The sequence below is a fragment of the Pogoniulus pusillus genome, chromosome 7 (genome assembly GCF_015220805.1).
Source record: "Pogoniulus pusillus isolate bPogPus1 chromosome 7, bPogPus1.pri, whole genome shotgun sequence".
NCBI classification, from domain to species: domain Eukaryota; kingdom Metazoa; phylum Chordata; class Aves; order Piciformes; family Lybiidae; genus Pogoniulus; species Pogoniulus pusillus.
This window is the reverse complement of record NC_087270.1, coordinates 30,156,305-30,175,830: the sequence shown is the minus strand read 5'-3', so window position 1 is coordinate 30,175,830 and position 19,526 is coordinate 30,156,305. Positions and strand designations below refer to the sequence as shown.

Here is a 19,526-nt window from a genome sequence, read left to right as displayed (position 1 = left end):
TTTTTACTTCTAGGCTTGGCAATTCTTGCTACAAAAGATTTCTGATAAGGCCTTTTAGAGGTATTGCACATTGTGTACTTCTTTGGGGGGGAATGATAAGAATTATGCAAAGCAAACACTTTAGTGCTCAGATTAACAGATAATACTCAGTGTCAGACCACACTGACTTGTTTAGCTGAAAGATCACCCTGACATAGAACACGAGAGAACGAATCATTTCCATGACCATTTGAATGAATGCGACCCCTAAGCTCCTTGTACCTGTCCCAGTCCCCTACATTATCCCACGTGACAATGAAAACTGCAGCAACAAACTGTCAGCTCAAATGGATTCTGCTTGGAAAAACAGAAATTGCTTGCTTGCCTATAACGGCATGTGCTCTCTGCAGAGAAGATAGAGTAATTTCTTCTTTTAATAATCCTTCTTTTACATTAGGGAAGTGACAATGTAGTTTGTAGAAATAACTGGAAAAGTCACTGTATATCCTTTCTGGTGGGAATGAAGTCAGCCTCTTAGAAATCCACGCACAGAGGCTACATATGTGCCTCAAGTGTGTCAAACAGGACCTGCGATTATTCTCTGCCCCTTCACTCAGTATAATACAGTTGCACCCTTAATGTTAAACTCACTCTCCAAAATGAAGTGACTGCATCCAAGCTTTCTATTAAACAGTTCTTGACTCAAGTGGAGTCTATAAACATGCCAGGAAAGGTTCTGAAAGTGTTTGTTGGCTCCTGACAAAACCATAGCAATGTGTGCTCTACCCATAAGAACTGTCACCCTTTTGCCCAAATCTTAATCAAACTTACCACCACAAAAAAATCCAGACGTCTCCAAATTCAGTGGTAAATCTGTCACTGTCTTTCATAAAGGTAAAGTTTCCTCTTATTTTGCAAATTTCATTACATATTACTTAAATATTTAAGGCCAGGCTGGTTGGGGCTCTGGCCAGCCTGATCTAGGGTAGGGCGTCCCTGCTCATGGTAGGGGAGTTGGAAGTAGATGATCCTTGTAGTCCCTTCCAACCCTGACTGATTCTATGATTCCATAAGACCTTTCAATAGTTTGCTAATGTTAAAATCTAATAGAGGTAACAAAGCTTTCCTTCTGTTTGTTTGTGTCTGGTTTTTAGTTGATGGTATCTATCCATAGATGATGGAGCTTCATGTATGAATTAACAGGTAACAGCTGTGACTTATACATTGCAAACCTACTAAGAATTTAACAATCTGCTTCACAAATACTAACATTTGATTAAACTCAAACCAGAAAAAGTTCATGAAAGCTTAATTTTTAGTTTAATTTATTCATTTTTTAGCCTGCAACAACTCTCTCAAGCATAAACTTTAGTTTTGCAGTAGCAGTCATAGGGGAAACACAATATTTGGGAAAGATCCAGGATTATCATACTTACATATAAATAAGGATCTCATTAAATACAAAATATGTGGTCTTAAAGTTTCCATACAAATGTTGTAACGTTGCATTCAACTTCAAAAATGGAAAATGTCACAGCACTTACCAACCATAATTTGCAGCAATTAGACTTGAAGAGCTCCATTTGAAATAAACACAGTCCTACGCTTCCTACAGAGACTGAGCATCATTAAGTTGTGTGATAATTTATAGATGCATTGATCAAGAGAATGCATTCATATAGCTTCTGTTAACTGGCAGCTCTTAACAAAGTTGATAATATACTGTAATAAAATAAAGGGAAAGACAATTTCCTTCTGACAAATCTCACTTAAAATCCAGACAAAAATGGCATAATGAAATTATAAATATTAAGGGTTTTCTCTGATGGAGATATGTCTTGCAATGGTGTTATAAACTGGTGAGTTTCCTTTAATTGACAAGAAATTGCAATTATATATTTCATTTGGTATTCTGCATTTGCTGCATTTTAAACAAAACAGCATGTTGTTGTTCTATACATGCAAATATCAAGTAGGGTAAAGATACTTCATTTATCACCAAAAAACTTTGTATCTGAACATTTTAACAAGGTCAGAAGAAGCAAAAATAATTCCTTAAACCAAATAATCTTAGCATGAAGCATGTAAACTAAGAACTGAGTCACATGTAAAACAATGTGAGAAGCAACAGAGTAGATTTGTGGATCAGGAAACTCCTTTCTGTTCACACAGACTCACAGATGCACTGAGTTGGAAGGAAGCCCCAAAGGTCAGCTTGTCCAACCCCCAACAGTCAGCAGGGCCACCTCCAACTAGATCAGGCTGCCCAGGGGCACATCAAGTCTGTTTATAGGACAGGTGCTCCAAACCTCTGATCATCTTGACCGCCCTCCTCTGGACCTACTCCAGCAGGTCCCCATCTCTCACATTGAGGGTTTCATAGCTGGACACAGTACTCCAGGTGAGGTCTCACCAGAGATGTGTAAAGTGGCAGAATGACCTTTCTTGACCTTCCAGCCATGCTTTTTTTGATGCAGCCCAGGTTCTGATTTGGCCTCTGGGCTGTAAACTGTGCACTGTTGGCTCAGGTCCAGCTTCTCATCCACCAGTACATTCAAGTCCTTTTCTGCAGGGAAATTTCATCATTTCCCAGCCTGTACAGATACTGAAGGTTACCCCAATCTAGGTGGAGGACCTGGCACTTTGCCATAATTTCCAAAAGCATTCAGGTTTTCACTGTCAGTGACAGATATTGTTCATACAAGAAGAAAGCAAAATCCTCTTCAGAATATCATGAAAGTAATTTGTACATGAGGTTTCTTTTACTGACCTCATAATTATCTCTGCATGCTGCAGATACAGCAATAGCAGACTTAGCAGGTCATTATCATTTATTGTTCAGGAGCATATCAGTTATCTTAAATGTTGGGTCTCATCACACTAAATATTTCAAAGCAAGACCATGCATTACATAAAACACAAGTTACACAAGCACTTTAGTGATATTTATGTTGCAAAGGATGTGGGAATTAGTTAATTTCTTATTTTAGAACATTCTTTATTACTGTATAAATGCAAAAAAAAAAGTAGTTATAAAAATTTATATGGAAATCCATTGGGTAATGTTTGGAATGATGTTTATTCAGCCTTATTTAGCCACTGTTTTAGAGGTTGCTGTTTTGAAACCAAGGTATGAAGCACTGGTAAACCTCACAGTACATCTGTGTAGAGCATAAGGGGACTAGGTTTTGCACTAAGGTAGTTGAGCTCGTACCAAAACCCTACTATGCACAAGGATTGAATGTGTTTTACATGGCTTCAACCACAAGCAAAAGTAAAGTATATGTAGCAGAAATCTCCACTTGCCCAGAAATACCACTTTACATGACAGAGAAGGGAAAACTTAAGAGTAGACTGAATGCTGGGAAAAGAGCTTAACACAAAGTCTGGATCAGGAGGTGTGACTTACATAATTTCCCAAGTGCGGCCAAACTCTGGGTCAAGTGGGAGTGAATTTCAAATGAAAAATTATGCTACTGAGCAAGTTCTGTTTTTCAGTTGTGGCACTGTCATCTTTGGACTCTTGATCCTACAATCAAATTTACAGATGAAAAACTCAGTGAAACACTCTCAGGGGCATGGATGCACTTGTGGAAGTCTGATTTCGCAAGCAGATGCTTGAAGTGAAAACTTCCTGTGTATCATTTTTGCTGTAGGGGACTTGAGAAACAAAACAAATCTGCAACACGCAGAGTGAAAAGCCGAAAATATACTGAAAATCTGTTTTTTACTTTCCACACAGTATTAGTAACACACAGACTGATTCTCCTGCTGCTTAAATATATGGAATGAAATCTTTGTCCCAGTGAATTCAGTGGGAGTTATCAAATTAAGCAAAATTTTCTCTCTGTGCTAGTGTGATTTTCCTGTACTTCAATTCCAAGGATGGATCAGCACCCTGCAGGAATTAAAGCTGCTGTAGTATATCATACTTATCCAGCATATTGTCTGGGAGATCACAGCACAGAAGTAATTTTGCTTTGTTGTATAAATAAAGAAAAAAAATCAACCAAACTCCCACCCCCACAAAAAGAAGTTTAAAAATATTTTAACTTAAATTCTGTTTCTAAACAATCTCAAAATGGATGAAATTATTTATGCAGTTATTTCAATACAATACAAATCCTGGGGTTAGGATTTGGTAATTAATTAAAAATAGAACTAGTGCTAAAGGCCAGACACATATGTATGAACATCTGAGAGCACTGGTATGAAAGAACAGGTTGTGCTTCAAGTGTAAAAAGTAAGCATATGTGGCAGTGAACATTGCTATTGTTTGCACTGTCATTTTAAATTTCCTACAAATGGTCAATGATAAATGCCAGAAGAGTTTTAGAGAACTCATTCTGTTTGTAAACAGAGACAAGATGTAAAATATTTAACAAGATGGATATAATGATTAACACCGAAGTCTAACATTATAAGGCTTTTAAGAAAAAACAAACATGCGACTAACTTAAACCATGGACTGGACATCAGCTTGAAAAAGACGCTGAGCGGTGCCACAGTGGGAAATAGAAACAGATCTTCCACATTCCTAAATAAAAGAGCCTTTGACAGATCATAAACCTGAACAATGACATGGAGAAACCTAAGCTAACAAAGCCACTGCCTTTTCTGACATACATTTCTATGTTTAAATTAAAACTGTAGATAAGGATTCCAGATGAGGCTGTGCTCCTTAAACTTTGTGTATTCAGTGGACACATGTATAGACAGTGCTTGAACAAAAAGAATTCTTTTGTTGAGAGTGTGAGGAGTTTCATTTTTTGTTGAATATGCAGAATTCACAAGTGGTTTGCTATGGTTTTATATGAATTAAGACCAAACAAGTGTTGTCAGATTTGCATAATACAAAACATGTAACTTTGCAGACACGGTGTTCGTTAAGCTGTGCAAGGGGCCATAGCTCTTTCTTCACATACAGCTTATAGGGTTGGGGCCAGAACTTAGTTAACTGATATGGATCATAAAAATGAATAATGTTAAAAAACTATTAGATCATTCAGTTTGCCTCTTCAGAGACATTTAGATGATTTAACAGATCGTTTCCAAACTCTTAGTTGTTGTGATTTCATGACTCATAATCCATTTGGCTCACCCACCATCACTACATGTAAATTTGTTTCACCACTCATCAGAAACATTATTTCAATACTTCTAATGACAGAATTGCCATTGCATACGCAAATTGCTTTTCCTCCTCAGAATAAACTAATCTTAGAATGACAAAAAAAACCAAAACCAACAACAACCCAACAAATTTCAAACTTTTTGATCTACAGATCTTTAGAAATATAGTATTTATTATACAAAATGGAACTATATAAATCTAAATAATTGAAATTATTAAAGTTATAATAGAAAGATGGTTAATCCTTCTCCTGTATGATCACATTCAGTCTGTTAATTAGCTCTACTTTTCCACCACCAATGCTGAAGAACTAGGAATTTACCCATGGAGTGTCCAAGTCGAGCTTCTGAGTACTTTTACATTAGTTTCAGTACAGAACACAAGGTTTGCTCTTCTACCTGTAAAAAGAGCATATCTTCTTACTTCTTAAACACTTATTGCCACCAAAATTTGTATTTGTGTATTTTAAGAAGCAATATTAACTGCTCTCAACTGTCAAGAGTCAAAGCTGTTTCTACATTCTGTTTTTTTATATGTAAACTGATCAGTTATTGACTCATTTCACCTAAGTGATGATACTGTAAGTGATGATATTATCAAAATTGTGAAAAATACAGAAGTGGTAAGACTGGCATGTGATCTACTGAAATATTTGAAATGAAATTTAACTGCACATTCAGTAAACAGGCAGTGTTAGTGGATTGAAAGTATTTCAAGAGTTAGTTCGGGTTATCTGCAAACACTCAAAGTGGCTTCAGACGGTGTGATAAATGTGACGCTCCCAGTGAAACTCCACAGCACACGCACCCTCATGACTCACTCTAGGTCAGACTGAACTATTCGCTCCTGCGCTCCTTCCTTTTACTGGAGGCACACAACCGTGTTTCCAAACATCCAGCTAAACTTGTGGTTGCTCCTGCCACCTAGTGGCTATGGCTCCAGTTAAAGAAAACTCTGAAATGACTTCTATTCCTGCTGTTGCCACTCCTTAAGTACCTCGGTGTTGCATACATCTTCCCCTTCAAAGCTATTTTTTTAAAGGACAAAGACAAATGCTGTTACATCGAAAGCTGCAGCGCCTTTTAGATAGGGCATTTGTTTACATGCAACAAAAATACCCAGATTTGGCAATCAATTATCACCCATGAGTTTTTAGGTTTGCGGAAGGTGAAAGCAGGAGAGGGATGGATCCAGGCCATGGAGCCTAAGTTTCACTGCCTATATGCTTTAGCATGCCATAACCTAATCATAGAATCAACCAGGTTGGAAGAGACCTCCAAGATCATCCAGTCCAACCTAGCACCCAGCCCTAACCAATCAACTAGATCATGGCACCAAGTGCCTCAGCCAGGCTTTTCTTGAACACCTCCAGGGACAGTGCCTCCACCACCACCACCCATTCCAATGCCAATCACGCTCTCTGGGAAGAACTTCCTCCTAACATCCAGCCTGTACTTCCCCCAGCACAACTTGAGACTGTGTCCCCTTGTTCCATTGCTGGTTTTCTGGGAGAAGAGACCAACCCCCACCTGGCCACAACCTCCCTTCAGGTAGTTGTAGACAGCAATGAGGTGACCCCTGAGCCTCCTCTTCTCCAGGCTAAACAACCCCAGCTCCCTCAGCCTCTCTCCATAACCTCGTAATAGACAATTCCAAAGTACTTTGTTATGACCTGTTCCTCTTAAAAATGAAAAAGTGGAACAGTTATCTATTTTAATATCAGGTTTTACGATATTCCTTAAGTCCATCTTCTCAAAGAGGTACTTGAGACTCTTCCTGTGGGAAGGTCTTCTGAAGGAGTTGCCTAAATACAAGTAGCTATGTCCAAACCCTGAAGCATACTGCTGTTACTTGAGGGGTGGGGAGGGAAGATGAGGTAGGATGAACACAAAATTGGAAGACTGGGTTGCAGAGGGAGTACAGAGAACATTATTTCAATGCATTATGAAAAGAAAGTAAACTACTTCATAGTTCAGAATGAGTATGTATGCTGTTATTTTCTGTTAAATAGATGCTCAGACCAGTATTCCAAATTCGCCAGTACTGGATTTATGTTGGCCAACATAAGGATGCAAGAATAAATCAGACATTTTGTTCAGAAATGTAAAGCTGAATGTGTGTCAGCAAGACTGATACAAGCTTTGTTCTGAGTAGCTCTTACAAAAACCCTGAGCAAGGCAAATATTCCTGCTTAGCTGCAAATTTAAATCAAGAACTGTATATTCTAGGGTTAACTCAAGTAGCAATGATACTGCTTTAAACATACATTGTCCAAATTTAAATACAGCAGCTGTATTTTGAGATGACCATTACCTGTAAGAACTGTAAGAGTAGCTTTTCTCATCCCTAACTTTGAAAAGCAGAACTATGATGCAGTAACCCTGACCAGCAGAGAAAAAAAATAAAAAACAAACAAACAAACACACACACAAAAAAAAAACCAACAGCAACCAAACCTAAAACATTATTTAGAAAGAAAATCCTTAGAAATCATTACACACATCTGAACTCATTCTAAAAAGTGAAATCAGTAATAGGTAGGTAGTATCAATTGGTATTTGTTGGACTATATGTCTTATTTCTTTTCTGTATTACACTTATCTCACTGAGCTTCTATTGGCCATAACCAAACCCCAAACCAGTAACAAGACAAAACATCACCAACACCTCTCCCTAAAAAATCCCGACGACAGTTCTCCTAGAAAACTCACGACTTGCATGCCAAAGAAAAGTGGGGCAGCACTTTTCTCCGTGTCACGATGTTCTACCATCCTGGAGGAAACCAAAGCAGACAAACAAGCCCTTCAAACAAACAAACAAGCGCAGAAGGAAAACTGACCACCGCAACCCACCGCCACGCAAAGCGGCAGGAACCCGCCCCCGTAACCGCGGCGCTGCTACAGCCCTGCCAGCAGGCGGGGGCGGAACTCTGTCATCGGCAGGTGCCCATGGACTAGACCCCACCGCGGCGTCCCTGCCAATCAAGCCCCAAGCCCTGTCCCCTCCGCAAGCCCCCGGCGGTGCTGCAGCGCATGCGCCCTAATTCACCGCGTGTCACAGCTGCTCTCCCGGACGCCATTTTTTCTGCGGGAGAGTGAGTGAGGGCAGCGGTGGTTTTCGCTTGGACTTGGCATGCTGGCATGGCACCTAAGTTCCGCGTGTGTGAGCGGTAAGGAGGCTGCCAGCTAATGCTTGCTGAGCGGTGGCAGGCTTAATTTTCAGATGCCGCCTGCCCGCGGTCTGCGCCGCCCCGAGCCTGCCGACCTTTCCGCCCCACCCCCGTCCGCTCTGGCGAGTGCTGCCTGGGGCGCCTGACAGCCTGCCTGGGGGAGAGCTGCTGCTTTGCGGGGCAGCGCAGTATCTGTCACGGGTGTCCTGCGTTTAGTTGCATTTATAAACGTGGCATTTTTATTCTGCAATGTTTGTATAGTCGTAATGCACCATCACAGTACAGGTGTTGATGGCTAAAGCATTGCAAACAAAAGTCATGTGTAACCACTGCTGCTCAGAAAGTAGATGGTTGATTGCCGATGTGGTATTCTTATGACCAGTGTTGTGTCTGAGTTGCAGTGAAGAATGAACAGGCTTACTGTGGCTTTAGGTTTAGGCTTTTAGCTTTGTAATTTTATCTGTTGAAATCGTAATATGGTGATTAAACTGGATATGAGGACCTCTTCCAGGCTATATTTGTTGTGCAGGAGAAGAATGAAGATATGTGGTACAGGAAATTAATTTACAGATATTTTCCTAATTATTTTTTCTGTCATCTTTCCTTGTAGAGAGATGCTGAGTTGATAAGAGGACTGAGGTATGGCCCAAATGACTATGTCCATACTGGTGTCTAGGTGAGCGAAGAACAAAAAAGAGTTGTGCAGTGGATTGTGAAGTAAGCGTGGCTGTGTCTGTGTGATGCTGTGAGAACAGGCAAGTAAATGTTAACGCACAAATTGGTTTAGATCAGATGCTTATTTTTATTCAGATTTTTTTTGTTTGTTTTTGAGTAGCTGGTGGGTTGTGTTGTTTTGTTTATTTGGTTTGGGGTTGTTTGTTGCGCTTTGCTGCTTGGATTTTTTGTTTGTTTTGGTTTTGAGAACTTTGATATCCTTCATTCTCTATCCTTCCTCTTTCTTGTGTAATGTCTCCTCCTGAGAGATTATGGTAAGCCTTACAGTTTACGTGCACTTTTTTGGGGGTTTTGGTTGCTTGTTTGTTTTGTGAATCTGGAATGATTGGGATCAACGTTTGTCTGGAAACAGATTGTATGATCACTTGCTGCTTCACGGTTTTCTACCACAAGCATATATCGTGCCACTTCAGTTGATTTTTGCAGGCTGAGGAAGATCTTGCTTTACTAAGTTTAAATTTCAGCTGTAACACTGTGTTTGATAGATATTGTCTATTTCTAATTGCTGTGGTAGAACAGAATTTTATTTCTTAGAACTGCTTGGTTAGATTATGGACACACACAGTCTTTTTAAACAATGTGAAATCATAGAGCTAAATGGAACTGAAAGCTGATCTTGAAGACCATAATATAGATGAAGGTCAGAAAAGTAAATGAAGAGATTGAAGATGCTTCAACTGTTGAGACAGTACAAAACACTTGGCAACGTTGTTAGCTGATGAGCAGCATAGGAGTGTTGGAGGTAGATGATACATTCTTATAAAAAACTTAAAATGTGCTACATCGATACATTAGAGTGTATAGGCAGCCAGATTAAACAGCAGAACACAGAGCTATAACATGTCACTGATTTGAAGTGATGTACGCAGAAAAAGTGGGATGAGTAAGGAGGTAGTCCTTGGTCTTTCACATAGCAAAAAGGAGAAAAACAGACTGGAAGTACTTGTGCAGGTAAACTCTCCTTGTAAAGTGCCAAGACCAGCTCAATAAATTGCATCTCCTTTGAAGAGATTTGCAGTTAAATTTACTGCATGCAAGTAACTTTTGTGACATGAGCAGTGATTGTATAAACTACATCAATTGGTTTCTAATCTTTGAGAAGAGTTATTTTTTTTTTTTTTTTCTGTTTGCCTATCCTGTCCTATTTCATATCCTTTGCTTTTTTTACTTCCCTGTTTGTTGTCTCCCCCCATCTGTCGTCTTCCCTATGTCATCTGCCTGGGCTGCAGTTCTTGTCTGTAATCTTTCATTGTGTGTGTTACTGTGGGAATAGCTTTATGATAATGAATTATTGTCAGGTAATAAGAATAGCCTGTAGCCACAAGAGCAAGACTAACATCTGGGGTTTTTTTTTGCCCTAAATGTTACCTGAGTATGTGCTTACAAAGAATTGTGGAGTTTTATTCCACTTGCCATAAAATATGGCATTGTTAAATGTTTAGTATGCATTTTATGTAAGTGTAGTTGTATTCTATTAAGCATTTTGAGAACAGTTTCTACGTGGAAAATTATTAGGCTGATCTTACTCCTTTTCATTACAGACAGGATGGATTCTCTGACTCTCTCACCAAACAGAGTAGATATGAATCTGAAGATAACTGGTGTAGAATGCCATCCTGAATCCTTAGTTGTAGTGTTTCAGGGTCAATACAAGGCAGGATGTGAACTTGACTATTACATACTACAAAATGAAATACAACGTGCATTCAAAGAAAGGGGTACTGTTTACGTTGGTGAATTCTGTGTGGTGGAAGACGCAGAAGGCACATGGCATAGAGGAAGAGTTCTGGAGAAGAGCAAGAATATATGTGAGGTTTTTCTTGTAGATGATGGACAAGTGCTGGTCGTCGAAGAAACACATCTTGCTTCTGCTTGTGATGAGTTCTTTAAGATACCTCCAAAGGTGGTTTTGGGTGTTTTTGCAAGTATACTTCCTCTTGGAGAAAAATGGGATCCAAAAGCTGTTAACTATTTTTCATCTCTAGTAGGATTACAGATCAGAGGTCATGTGAAAGCTGTTACGTCATACCAACTGTTTATTTTAGAAGTGCCAAAGATCATTAGTGACATTCTTGAACTGAAGCTAGGAAAACTTATTGATGGAGATTCATTTTGTCTTATTGTAGATGTGTTAAGAGCATTTCCTCAAGAAATGAATTTCAAGAGAGTGCCACAGGTGTTGAAACAGAAGCATTCAGTCAAGGGGTTGCTTACTTGCAGTAATTTTGAGAAACCAACAGATTTTTGGCCAGTTCCACATAATCTCTTTCCACATTTACCTGTTGGCAGTGAAGAAAATGTAAAAGTAACTGTTGCAATAAGCCAGAATAAATTTTACTGTCAGATGCAGAAATGGCAGAAAGAGCTGGAAGATTTGACAAAAGCTATGCATTTGCATTATGAAGCTATCAGTACTGAAAATAAAAAATCTGTTGATAGTTTAGGACTGCTGTGTGCTGCCAAAAGGCAGACTGGACAGTGGCACAGGGGAGTGATAAAACAAGTTCTCTCTGATTATGTGGAAGTCTGGTTCATGGATTTTGGCAATAGTGAAGCTGTGCCATCTAGTTGTGTTCAGAAACTTAAAGCAGAGTTCATGACGTTACCTATGATTTCCTTTCCGTGTGCACTGTCTTGCTTCAGTAGTCGAGATGAAAATGTGATAAAAATTCAGCTGAAAGAACTTGCACAGGCTTTGATAGGACAAACTTCTGTTTGTGCCCATATCGATGTATTCAGTGATACTAAGCACTTGTATTACATTACACTGCAAAATAAAAAACCTGCAGTTAAAGCTGAACATCCAAAAAACCGGAACGAGGTAGCTGCACCCTGTGTCTCCCTTTCAGCCAAAAAACCCCCAAGTGTTGCTGAAAGCTACAAACCACGTCATGAGAGCTGCAGTTCACTTAAGGGTTTTACTGAAAATAATTGTGTAGAAAACCTTGTACCTGAACAGGATATTTCTTTGTCAAGCTATTGTAGAAGAGCAGAAATGCGAGTGAATTCTTGCTATACTGCTTCTGTGGTACATGTTATAAATCCATCTGACTTCTTCATTCAAACACGTGAATATCAGAACAGATTTCAAGCCTTGATGAAAAATATTGCAGACACTTATAACCAATGTGGAGCTGATGAAATGAGCCTTAAAGACCCTAAACCTGGATTTCTGTGCTGTGCCAGATATAGCAAAGACAGGCATTACTATCGAGCTGTTGTCATTGAGGTGCTTCATGTAAATGTTACTGTTTCTTTCTTGGATTTTGGAAATAGAGATACAGTACCCTGTTATGATGTGAAAATGTTGCTTCCAGAGTTTTCTGATTTACCAGCTTTAGCTATACGTTGTGCACTTGCTTGCGTATGTCCTGTTGATGATGTGTGGGTTAAAAGTGAGATTGATTTTTTCAAAGAAATTGTGTTCAATAAATTTCTGCAGCTTCATGTCATTGGAAAGGAAAACAACATGTATATTGTTAATGCAGTATATAGGAGTGATTTGCAGCAAGTGAGTGTTGCCACGTGTATGTTTCAAGCTGGATATGCTGATTACTGGGAAAAGACACCAAATTCTGTTCTAAATTTACAGAAAAAAAAGCAAAATATTAACTCTCACAAATATAAAAATAAAAAAGTCAATGCACAGACCGCCTTTAATGTTCATAAAAATAAGATGCCTGGAAATAGAGAAGTATTTCAGGAGCAAAAACTGTTAAGCAGTGGTTCTTCAGTGCCAAAAGAATCTGTGGTACTGTCTTCTTTTGGAAAAGGTAGTATCTCTAAAAGGCATAAACTGGTACCCAAGGAAAAATTACTTTACAAAGAGTTGGTTTTTAAACCAGGAACTGTTCTTGAAGTGGTATGTTCTTGCATTATTTCTCCAGCAGATTTTTCATGTCAGTTGCAAAGCAAGCTGCCAGAGCTAAATAACTTAATGGAACAAATTCAGACTTACTATGAAGAACATACCAGTCCTTACAAAAGTGGACAGGATGCTTGTGTTGCTAAATATTTCAAAGATGGGAGGTGGTACAGAGCAACTGTTGTGCAACAAGTATCCACAAATGAAGCTGATCTGGTTTTTGTAGACTATGGTTATCGGGAAAGAGTTTTACTTAAAGACCTACAAGCCATTATTCCAGATTTCATAACTCTGGAAAGTCAAGCTTTTTGGTGCGGACTTAAAAATGTACACTTACAGAGTAGCTCATTTCAGTGGTCTGAAGAAGTGTGTAGACATTTTGAGGACTTAATTTCTGCTTCTAAGGGACCCCTGACTTGTACCATTTATGCTGTTGTTCTTGTGAGCCCCAACCGTTTATGCAATATTGTTGACTTACAGACTCCTTCTGTTACAGCAGAGGAATTCCTTAAAGAATGTGGTCTCACACAGTCTGGATATACTGATCTGAGAAACCTTGGCTCTTTGGGTTCTCTGTATAGTTTTTGCTATTCATCTTTTAATATAAAAATTGGAAGTGAAGAGGAGGTTTATATAACTCACATATATAGTCCTTCAAAATTCTATTGTCAGCTGAATCGAAACACTGAAACTATAGAGGCTTTGATGAAACAGATTAATGTTGTAAGTGAAGCATCAAAGGATGCAGAATATGACACCAGCAGTACACGGTTATGTATAGCCAGATATTTCGAAGATGGTCTCTTTTATAGAGCCTTGGCTTTTCCTGTGGAATCAACATCCTATCTGTATGTTAACTTTGTGGATTTTGGAAATAAGAGTATAGTAGAGAGAGACCAGTTGATACCTATTCCTGACACTGCCACTGACCTAGTATTCACGCCCATGCAGGCTATTAAATGTTGCCTGTCAGATCTTAGAGAGACAGACATTCCAGCAAAAGTTACTAGATGGTTTGAGAAAACATTCCATGGTAAACTGCTGAAGGCTGTAATTGTATCCAGAGAATCAGATGGACAGCTTGTTGTGGAGTTGTATGATGGACATGTCAGTGTATGTCAGAAAATTGAAGAAAAAATACTGGAAGAATTTCCACTGAAAAATTATGCAGGACAACTCGCTAAAAGCAATGAAGGAGTGATACATCACATAAAAGATGACAAAAAATGTAGTGAAGTAGCTGAAGTAGTCCAGTTGAAAACTGAAGTGAAATGCCAGGTGTATGACGAATATTATGAGACAAATACTGAGCAGAATTTTGGAGGTGAAGAGCAAATTGCGTGTAGCACACAAAATTTGTGTAGTGGGTTTTCAAAATTCACAGCTTTACAAAACAGCAAAGAGCCAGGTTTTACAAATACTGTTAATGCAGTACTGGAGAACAGAGAGGAATCTCCAGTTGGAGAGCTGCATTCTCACTCACTCTGTCATCCTGGTTTAAAGTCAAAGGAAATAGTTCTAAGTAAAATAAATAACAAGATAGTGATTGGCAAGTTCTTACAGCAACGTAGAGAACAGTGGCAAGTGGATGGAATTTGTGCTGGAAAGTTTGTGTCTTATGACCTGCAGAAGAAAGGCAGAACAAGATGCCAGAACACACCAACGCGTAATTGGGAAAATAGGCCCAAACAAATTCTGGTTGCAAATGGTAATCCTCAAATTAGGAAGTCTAGGAATGGGCTAGGAGGTTGGAGTAAAAGAGAGGTTATTAGGATGAAAACTACCAAAATGCCCTTAAATGGTTTACTTAGAGATGTAAATTCTGGACAGGTAGAAGGAGCAAAAGTTACCAGCATTTCAGAAAGTGGAGAATTTTATGTACAGTTACATAGAAATTTGCAAATACTAGAGAAGTTAAACGTAATGCTTATTGAAGAAGCACAAAGAAGTGATTTTCTTAGAGTGGGTGACATTGAAGAAGGGTTGGAATGCATGACAAAATCTGAAATGGACTTGAAGTGGTATCGAACAAAAGTCCTAAAGGCATTTATCAGGGAGAAGTTAATGCTGGTATTTGTACTGGATTATGGAAACCGTGAAATGGTGTGTTTAAACAATGCAAAGATACTCAGTGATGAGATAAAAAGTATTCCTAAACAAGCTGTGTTTTGTAAATGGATTTGGTTTAAAAACCTGAAGAAAATTCAGTTTGTTCACATGGTGAACACACTCCAGAACTGTGAAATAAGGATCTTGTTTTTGAGATATTTGGAATCCTCTCATATCTGGGAAGTAGATATTTTAATAGGGGAAATTCTACTTCAGGAGTATTTGAACCATCTTTTAAGTAATTCTCAGACTATTGGACCAGAAAAATCCAGTAGTACAGATTGTAAGGAGTTGAATTCATCATTCAAGGTAAATCCGATCACATGGATGCTGCTGAACAATGACAGAAGGCATGTGGGCTTTCCAACTGCAGTTACTGATCCTTCAAACTTCTGTATCCAGTTTGAAATCTTATTTAATGTAATGCAAAACTTATCTTTACTGCTCTCTGACCTTCCTGATGACTTGCCAGCTTTGCCAGAAGAACTTGTGTCTCCTGGTGCTACCTGCTTGATCAAGTTTGGACTGGATGCAGAGTGGAACAGAGCAGAAATTAGTGAAGTAACAAGTCAGTCTGTTGTTCTTAAATTTATTGATTATGGCTTTCTGAAGAGTATCCCTTATTCTGATACCCATAAACTTAAGGTTATTCCAGACAGCCTGTTGTATTTACCACACTTAGCACATTCTTGCTCTTTACATGATATAGTTCCAGCTACAGGGGAATGCTGGAGTGATGAAGCTAAGGTGCTGTTTCACAAGCTTCTTAGTAAACCAGGTCTGATACTTCATTTTAAGCACTGTGGCCCTGGAATGAAATTAGAGGTGGATGTTCTGTATGAGGAGTGCAATGTAGCTCATGACTTAATTGCTGCTGGCCATGCAGTCTACTCTAAAATTAGATGCTGCCTCATTCCACCTGATAGAATGTTACCATAAAAACCCAATTTGCAACCTAAGTCTTCAGATACTAGTTTCAGTCCTTCCCTTTGTGAACCAGATTATAATTGTGACACAAACTCTTTTTCTTGACTCTCTCATTTTACTGACTGTAAAAAAGAAACAGAAAAGTATCTTTATCTGTGATAAAGTTTCAACTAAGTCTGGTGAAGTGGGTGATGAAGTATCAGTAATAAAGCATCTGATTTTGTGTAACACTGTAAGGGAAATTGGAAAGAATGGACAATACTGTGAAGGAGTTGGTGAAGTTGGGTGATAATAAGAAAAGTGACTTAGAGTAAATCTGCTACCAGAAGCACTGTAGTGTAGTTGAAAGAAATTCTCATTTAGGATGTGGAATCATAGGGCGGATGGTTGTATTTGTTTCTTGGCAAACATAATTCTGAACAGTTTGATTTGGTGAAAGTTTATTGGAAAATACTGGCTTGCATTTGGTTGTATTTGCTAAATATATTTAAGAATATGTTTATACTTTGTCATTAATTATTTTATAGAGAGCCAGTTGCTTCTGTTTGGAATCAAAATGTTCCCATGTATGCTGATGCATTGAGTGATCTGCCTTTTTGTCATGAACAATAAAATGCTTCTGTAACTTGCCTAAGTCATTCTAAATATTTTGGAGTTTTTTATGTCCCTAAATAGTTTTCACCACCATCCCAGTTCCCATCAAAAGCCTAGTTATGAGTCTTAGTTGTCTGACAGGACCTTTTCCTCATGCCTGGTGACCCAGGTGGCAGATGTAATGATGGAGAGGAGAGACTGGAAAGAGGAGCAGTTTGGTCCTGTGCACTAATATCTGGTTATACAGCTGATCTTTTAATCAGGTATTTTGTTATTTTGACAGCAGGAACCCTCTTTTGAGAGTTCAGAACTGCTGAGCAGAAAGAGGATCCACTTTACATAATGATGAAAGAGCATCTGTGCCAACAAGCTCTATTAGATATGATAAGGACAGATTTAAACCAGGAACAACTAGACTCAGGTTACCAGAAAATAAGTTAATGTCACTAGTCATTGTAACTTATGGGCATGCCTCATAACTGTGTTTGTTCCTGGTCAAGGAACAGTAACAACTTGGATGTGACAAGCTCTACCAGGGTAAAGTATTTAAAGACCCCCATTGTATAGTCACAGTGCTGTACAAGATGATCTGCCTGCTTTCTCCTCCCTCAAAAGATTCATGGCTCCTGTATTTAGGAGCATTGCCATGATCTAGTTGATTGGATAGGGCTGGGTGATAGGTTGGACTGGATGATCTTGGAGGGTCTCTTCCAACCTGGTTGATTCTCTCGTTCTAAGAAACTCTGTTTTGCTGAGCCTTTCTTTAGCCACTCCTTCAGAAGGAAATGCAGTCTATTCTCTGTCTAATCTATGCTAAATCAGAATTTTGCCACTATTGCTAACCGAAACTGCACATGAGAAATACTGAACAAAGCGCAATAGAACAGAATAAATTTCAGACCTCCAAGAGTGAGTAAAACCAAGAATCAGAGTTTATCTTCTACTGTTTCAAATACTCAACTAACCTTACTTACTTTGACTCGGAGTTTGTAACATTGTGATAGAAAATCTTTAAGTGTAGACACACACACATGGACTTACATTATAGATGTCTTAAGTAAATCCAAGAGCAGAGTAACAGCTAGTAATATGTGCATTTCATAGTTTTCTACGTTTTCTCCCCAGCTTTTTGGCAAACAGCAGTTAGAAGACCACGTATGAGTTGTGGTTTCTCACCATGAAAAGAATCTATGTATCTTCCTCACATGTAAGGGAAGCTATCAAGCCCACCCGTATGCAGCTCAGTCAAAGGAAGCATTTTGAAAATTGTCATCCGCCCCAAGTTAATTTGAGGTGCAAAGAAAAAAAAAAAAATCAGGTTATTGGCTCCTACAAAGGACAACTTTGCTGAATTGCTTGAGAGAGGCTGTGAATGGTGCGTGTGGAAAGGTAACTAGATGCTGCTTAACAAAGCTGAAAAGCTTGCAGGAGCAGGCTGCCTCGGATGTTTCTGAGGCATCGTGTGAGCTGCACTGACACCTGGTGGCTTTGCGCACCAGGCATGGCTCCTGGCAGGCGTTTGCAGGGTGGCTGCACCTTTATTTCCTTTAAGTGGTGATCTGTCTGCTCTTGTGAATTAAGGTGAAACGTCGGTATAAGCAGAGTAAAAGGAGAACGTTTGAAGATACTATGTTAGGACAAGCCTCATATAAGCAAAAGTTTGGTGGCAAAAGATACTGTATTTGCCAATTAGGTATTCGAAAGCACTCAGAAATGTGCATTCTCATTAATGCTCAGTAAACTCTTTTTCAGATTTGAAAATCATGAGGTTTTGGTTTACAAGATTTTTTTAAATGTGATAACACTGTGAAAACAAAATCATGCAAATAATCATCTCTGAACTGACTTCATGGATAGCTGTCTTGATTCCTCTAGATGTAATAAGAATGTTTCTAGGACTGTCCCATCTAGATGTGTATACTGAAGAAATTAAAAGTGTGATTGCAGCATAATTTTCATTGAGCTTTGAAAGTTAGGAATTCAGCAGGGTATCCCTGAAATATAGCTAGACCTAGTTCTGTGAAATTACTTTGCTGCAAATAGAATTAAATGGAGTAAAAGTGGTGTTTAAATGGGTTCAGGTTTTTTTTGTACTTTAAAGGAATGCTGAAGTGTTAAGAGAGAAAACTTATTTGACAGACTTTGATTCCAATTAAATCTTTATCATTTAATCACCCTAATTTCTTAGGAGTTTGAACTTAGCACATAATGTATGATCAAGCTGTTTAATTATGTTTATTTTCTTTTAAGCCATAGAGCTGTTGATCTCTGATCTGACATTGCATATAATGTGGAATTTCACTTAGTTTTGATTAAGCCAGTATTCCCCCTTCTGCCTCCAAGGGTTAAGACCTTCATCTCTCATTTCCCACTTTCAAGGTATTAGATTGCTTCTTGCCCCCTTGAAGCTGTTTTACTGTACAAAAAGTATTAAAGAGCTGTGGTATGTCTCTTCTAGCCACAGGAGTCAAGTCAGTTTCTCTGGCATGGGGAAACCTATGCTCTGATTCCTCTTCAAATTGTTAAATATTGTTAAATTGTGAAATGTTTTTATATGAAACATCCACTGATGAAATAACTTTGGGAGCAGACATTGGGACTTTCATAATCTAGTCATGTTCCCTGCATTTTACTCCTTGTATTTTTCCTAATTATTCTTGGAACCTTTTCTACAGGACACTTTAATCAAGAGCAATCAAATGACTGGGATTAAAGCATAGACTTACCAAAGAAATGAAAACTAAAATAAGAGAAAATAATATCCCAACAATCTTGGTCTGAAATACAGAATTAGCTTTGTATTTTCCTCGCTTGGATTGAATACACCAGTGTACTTCATAATAGAATGTATCCTCCTTTTATGTTTTAGAGGATAAACTCTGGTTCATAGTCATAGGAGTTTGAGACAAATTAGGCTTTTAATTTTATGAGGAGCTGCAGGGCTGCAAATGAGTGGATGGAAGAACATACCTGCTATGTAAGTTCACTAAAGAAGGGTGGCATCTCAGGTACCT

The 19,526-nt window shown here is 38.6% G+C and overlaps 1 protein-coding gene across 2 annotated transcripts; it reads left to right on the top strand.

The window, feature by feature from the left end:
* The first annotated feature begins 8,177 nt into the window (after positions 1 to 8,177).
* TDRD15 (tudor domain containing 15) lies at positions 8,178 to 15,942 on the top strand. Of its 2 annotated transcripts, none has more exons than XM_064146384.1 (3): positions 8,178 to 8,207; positions 8,893 to 9,037; positions 10,559 to 15,942. In XM_064146384.1, exon 3 carries the CDS (start codon positions 10,564 to 10,566, stop codon positions 15,928 to 15,930), a length of 5,367 nt encoding a protein of 1,788 aa, XP_064002454.1. In that variant the 5' UTR covers positions 8,178 to 8,207; positions 8,893 to 9,037; positions 10,559 to 10,563; the 3' UTR covers positions 15,931 to 15,942. The 2 variants fall into 2 exon arrangements, with proteins under 2 accessions (XP_064002454.1, XP_064002453.1); XM_064146383.1 differs by lacking the exon at positions 8,178 to 8,207 and adding an exon at positions 8,233 to 8,282.
* Positions 15,943 to 19,526: the final 3,584 nt, after the last annotated feature.

Coding starts and splice junctions, on each gene's coding strand:
- TDRD15 (XM_064146384.1), top strand. CDS start 10,564: ATGGATTCTCTGACTCTCTCACCAAACAGAGTAGATATGAATCTGAAG.